Source organism: Juglans regia, chromosome 1 (assembly GCF_001411555.2).
Source record: "Juglans regia cultivar Chandler chromosome 1, Walnut 2.0, whole genome shotgun sequence".
Taxonomy (NCBI): Eukaryota; Viridiplantae; Streptophyta; class Magnoliopsida; order Fagales; family Juglandaceae; genus Juglans; species Juglans regia.
Window position 1 is genome coordinate 20,460,565 of NC_049901.1, and position 5,883 is coordinate 20,466,447.

Genomic DNA, 5,883 nt, shown 5'->3' on the forward strand with positions numbered 1-5,883 from the left:
CTATTTCGATTTTTATAGTTGCTGTAGATTTAGTTACTACTAGCACTAAATATTCATCTTATCCATTCTTACGTGAAATCCACTCTGTCATTTGCATTCTTTTGCTGTAGATAATTTGCGTAGTCCCACCATCTTCTCTGTAGCAAATTAAAAATTCCCATGAGGTTGGATTCAGTAGTTTTTAAATTGTTTCCCCCTTAGTGACCCCAGTTCATCAACCTCAGTTCATCACGTCCTGCTGAAGTTTAGATTTACACTGCTCGGTTCTTCTATTGATGTTGCAGTAGATTCTTTGCAGTCTCTAAGAATGTTTTAAAAATCCGTAAAAAAGTAAACTGTCTCTGTTATGGCCCTTTTTGGCTAAGAAGACGACAACCTCTATCTCAAGAAACCATGAGACCAGATCATCCCTGTGGTCCTATTACCCCTACCTTATACTTCTTTTTTCAATTTTCTTTTAATTATCTTGTACTGTACTTACTAATGTGGGATGATTGTCGAAGGCCCGAAGCCCCCATCCACCCTTCTATATTTTAATCGATTTTCAATATATTTATCTTGTTTAAAAAGAAATTGCTGCTCATTGTCTAAAACCTTGTGCTTATAAAAGAATATATATATATATATATATATATATATATATATAGTTGTACCTTGCATTTTGGTGTAGTTGATGGTTAATAATAAAAGCATGCCAAAAGCGTATGGCTCTGCTGGCATAACGTACGGTCCATAATTTTGTGGGTTGCAATCATCCTGGAGGTGGCAGTGTTTAATGTTTATTAGCTTTAAGGTGTTGCCAGACTGGTTGGGGTCCTTCCCTCAAGTACCCACGAATAGATTAAGATTCTGCACCGTGAGGGCTATATACCCTGCGCATTTATAATCTTGAAAATCAGGTTGAAAATCAGGTCGTCCGTGTCTAGGTTCCCCCGTTTCAGGCATATGGGACGATGATGGTCCTTGGATCACCAAGTTTTGTCTACTTTTGCAGTGGTTTGCTTGCATCATTAGGCTTCCCTATTTAATGTTAAAGTGGTTTGATGGGTCCCTCTCACTTTCTCTTCTCTAGACTTGTTTGGTGGAACTTTCCTGGTTATGATCATTCATAAGGTTTGCTTCTGTTCTCCCGAAGTTCCAGTTCCATTTCCAGCGAGTCTAATCTTAAAACCACCGATTCGCACGAAGTCCCCAAACTTTCAAGTTGGTAATATAGTGATTGAAACTCACCATGAAGTGTAAATGCTGAAAGTGTAGGAACAGTAGTATCTTAGGTAGGAATCCCCATAGTGTTTGAGGACACATAGATAAGATGTTTGTTGGTCCCTTTTCTATGAAGTGGGAGATGGTGAAATTAAATGGATGGGACTACTCCTGATTAGAAGCCACCCCCGGGGACAATGAACAAAACATGCAATTGCTGTAACCTTTTGAGGCACCCATTAAAATTCATGTTGTCACCAAAATAGAGAAAAAGGAGACCCACAAACAGCCGCAGCTACAGTACTTTGTCCCCAAATCACCTCCAAACACTCACTATATTAAGCCTATCATCAATATCTCCGCCTCAGCCACACCTCTCTCTCTCTCTCTCTCTCTCCACCCACCTTCTCAACTCTCCAACAACTCCATCTACGCTAGCGTACAATTTTATTATTTTTTAAGTTTATAACCGTTGAACTCAAAATTTTCAAAATTTTGGAGGCTTTCATACACACGATCCAAAAGTGCTGAATCTTTCGTCCACAAACAAATGGGTTGCTGTACGAGCACCACCAGAAGCCAACCGGACCAAAAAACCGGGTTGTTCCACCAGAAATTCCAGGAGAAGTCTCCGGTTCCGGTTTCCGAGCAGTCTCATGTCAGAGATCTCAGGTCTCCACCACAACCCCCAGTAGAGGAAGAATTCGTCAAAGAGGTCCTGTCCGAAACACCCGTTGTCTCCAAGCGGCAAAACCCAATTCCAGCAGAGGAGAAAGAGACCCAATTTCCCATTGAAACTAAGGGTCTGTGTCTGATTCACGAAGCAGAAAGGGAGGAGGTGTCTGAATTCTCTCAGATATCAGAGAGTTTCTCCTTATCGACTACCACCACCACTACTATCACAGACAAGAAAGAAGAAGACGAGGCAATTAGTAAGAGGAGCATAGAAGTGGGTCAAAATGTGCTTCACAGAGCTCAAACGAGGGGCCCCAGAAAGCGTCCAAACACCACCGATCTCGCCAGCCGGAGAGTTATCCCGACGAAAGGATCGAGTGAGGTGAGAACCAGGAGGCTTGACGTAAGGACAGCCGGAGCCCGTAGAGATCCAGGCGAGGGTCCCGGCCGGAGGTCGAGGTCACCGGCGACGAGGACAACGAGTGGAGTGGGAAGGAGTCCGGGGAAGGGGACGGGAAGAACCTGTGGCCAGTCACTGGAATCAGGGGTGGAGAGTAAGCAGAGCACTGGTGCTGAAGAGGAGTTAAAGGAGGGCAATTTGCAGGTGGGGAATGAGTCCCTCGAGAACCCACTAGTTTCGTTAGAGTGCTTCATCTTTCTGTAGAACTCTCAGTTCGTGTTCAGGAAGCCAAAGGCACTGCTTGGTTTTGATTTTTGATTTTGGTTTTGATATTGATTCTGCCACTACTTCTTCTCTTGCTTCATCATAAAACGTGTGTTCTGAATTTGGTCTTTGCGGCTCATCCTGGCTTTCAGAATTTCTTCTGTAAATCATCCATGTAAATTATGATAAAATCACTGTTTTTGGTTGAAGATTAAAAAGTATGGAAATACTCAGCTTTAGCGTTGCGCTAGGAATAGATTTTCTCATTTTCGTTGTGAGGATGTTTAGAAATAATTTTTATCGTTCTTATTTCATTTAATTTTTAAATATAATTCAAATTAATTTTTATAATTTTTTTAAATAAATCATTACAATTTTTTTAAATATTAAATAAAAATTATATTAAAAAAATTATATTTTTATAATATTTTAATTATATAATTTTTTTTAAAAATATTTTAAAAATATTTAATTTAAATTATCTCATTATTATTTATAAAATTCTCTATCTTTATATAATTTATCTACTATCCAATCATTCCCTAAATCGTCAAGGGATATGCAATTGAAATGGTACTCCATTGGGTGTCTTTTGCTTTATTTTTTTTTTTCTCGGGGATGGGAAGTATACAGATGCTTCTTTCTTTTCCCATTTCTTTTCTTGGTTCTGCTGCGAACTGTACAATATATAAGGGCTAGTGTCTTTTGGTGGGGGCTGGACTTTAAGAGCGTGGGTGTAAATTAGTACTACTCCCCATTCTCAGAGAAATTTGGTCGGAAATTTCGTCTGATTCAGACATGTATTTCCTGCAGTTTTTTTTTTTTTGTCAGCTTTACCTGCTGTTTGGACACCTGGAAAACTGTGCTTTACACTGTTATCGGCATTGGTCACGGTGACCTATTTTGCCACATTCTAAGGAAAGGCTGGCTTCTTTCTAGAGAGAGAAGTTTTTTTTAAGCAATTTAAATTGTCCCAGAATCATACCGCATTGTGCAAATAGGACTTGCCAGGAAACATAGCTCTAAAGGCGGTAGATTCAATTGAACATAAAGTAAGTTATGGCCGATTTGATTTGCTCGATGGAATACCATTACAGAAAGTGTATGCTTTTGTAAGTTGTTCTGAAAATCTCATTAGATGCGTCCATGTTCTTCGCTAAAGATACAAGAGTACGTCCTAAATTGGAGAGAAGCAGTAAGATATTCTTGTAGGTTGACACGGTCTAAACTGATTGTTTGGTGGCTAAGATTTTGAAAAGTTTTTCAAACGAGTTGTCACTTCGTCAAACAAAGTTTCTCTTTGTTTTTTTTTGTTTTTTGTTTTTATCCATTGATCTAGGGGAGTTTGAAAACATTGAGCTGTAGAATTTTTAAAGTCATAATTTATAAAACATCTATTCACATCCCTAGATGCATTTGAGATATGATATTTTAAGAAAATTGCTAGAATCACAAACATTTAGGTCCTCATATTTTTATTATTATTATTATTTTACTTAATGATTAAGAAAATATTTTTTTAGTGATATTGTGATTTTTGTTTAAAAATTTAAGAATACAAAAAAATGAATAAAAAAAAAATTGTTCTTCCTGAGATTGATCTCGTGCTGTAACACTGCTTAATAAAAAAGAAATAACGTAAAACAAAATTGTTAGGAGGTAAAATCTCCCTAGCCCATAGGCCCATACCAGCCCAGCCCATTAAAATGCTACTATTATTATGGGCAAGTGGAAAGAGAGAAGTAGGAGACAAGTGAAACAAATGTTAGGCATAGGGCTGATACTCGAATGGTGCGGGGCGGGGGTACCCTTCCCCGCACCCCGCCACGCACCATGCGGGGTTGAGGTTTTTTCCCCCACCCCCTGGCACCGGCCAACTCATAGGGCTGAGCTTCGACTTTGATGGAGTGTCGGGAAGTGGAGTTTTTATTCTGAGTCTGATTCCGAACAGAATCAGAGTCTGATTTGATCGGAGGTCGGAACTCCGAACGGAGGTCGGAGCTCTGACTGTCTATTGGGCTAAAGGAATGCCCTTTTCGACTTAAAAAAATACTGCAAACATTAAAAAAAAAAAAAAAAAAGCTCCAACTCGCCATGCTTGAGCAAAACGATCTAAGTTTACAAATCTCACACTTGTGATTTAGATTATCTAAGCTAACCAATTTGACTTTTATGAAGATACTTGATCGTTGAGAGTCAAAAGGAGGGACAAGTCACTCGACTGCCCGACCTCGCTTGTGACAAGTCAACAAACGGGACATGTTATCAGACTGTTCAACCTCACTCATACCTCGCCAAGAGTCAACAGGCGGGACAAATCACTCGATTGCCCGACCTCCCTCATGATGATGAGTCAACAAGCGTGATAGGTCATCGGACTGCCCGACCTCACTCACACTTTGCTGAGAGTTAATAGGCGGGACAAGTCACTCGACTGCTCGACCTCCCTCGTAACTAGTCAACAGGTGTAAAATGTCATCAAACTGTTCGACTTCACTCACATCTCGCCAAGAGTCAATAGGCAGGATAAGTCACTCGACTGGCCGACCTCACTTATATCTTGCTGAGAGTCAATAGGCGGGACTAGTCATTTAATTGCCCAGCCTCCCTCGTGACGAGTCAATAGGCGTGACGAGTTACTTGATTGCTTGACCTCCCTCATGACGAGTCAACAAGCGGGACAAGTCACTCGATTGCCCAACCTCACTTGTATTTCGTCGAGAGTCAACAGACGGAACGAGTCACTTGACTGCCCGACCTCTCTCACCTGGACAACAATATCAACACAACATCTTCTCTAGCAAACGCCGAGTGTTTACACTCTTGCCACAACTACCGCCAGTGGGTAACCTTTGAGAACGAGCCTCCGAGCTCCACAACTGCCTTGCACGGGCTAGGAATAAGTTGATGGGCTCAACAACTGCCTAAGATAGACCCAGGGGTTGACGGGCTCCTTGACCACTTAGTGCTAGTTACTACAAACAAGCTCTAAATAGTAAAATGGAAACATCAATAACAATTCACATAAAGGGGCAAGCATCTGCTAACACTATGAAAAATAAAAACATCAGAAGAATAAACACTCTTTGCTACCGATAAAAAGTATCATGCAACCTATTAGATAAATGTTAATACAAATGAACTCAGAGCCAAGTCATTGGACTTGTTGTGAACAATTGGCGATTATGGTCTTTTGATTTCCTAGCGCTCGCACAAGTAGAGTCGAGTCACTAGACTCGTTGCGAACTAACAGGTGGGACAAGTCATTTGACTGCCTGACCTCTCTGGTGCCCAATAGGCGGGATGAGTCACTTAACTGCTCTACCTCTCTCGCGAACATA

General features: G+C 40.6%; 1 protein-coding gene across 1 annotated transcript; it reads left to right on the forward strand.

Annotated features, from left to right (window-relative positions):
- Nucleotides 1–1,753: 1,753 nt before the first annotated feature.
- Nucleotides 1,754–2,542, forward strand: LOC109019680. The gene has a single exon (XM_019002030.1). The coding sequence runs from the start codon at nt 1,754–1,756 to the stop codon at nt 2,540–2,542; it is 789 nt and encodes a 262-aa protein (XP_018857575.1).
- The last annotated feature ends 3,341 nt before the right edge of the window (nt 2,543–5,883 follow it).

Bases quoted from the DNA above. Each gene is read 5' to 3' on its own strand.
- LOC109019680 (XM_019002030.1), top strand. From the start codon at position 1,754: ATGGGTTGCTGTACGAGCACCACCAGAAGCCAACCGGACCAAAAAACC.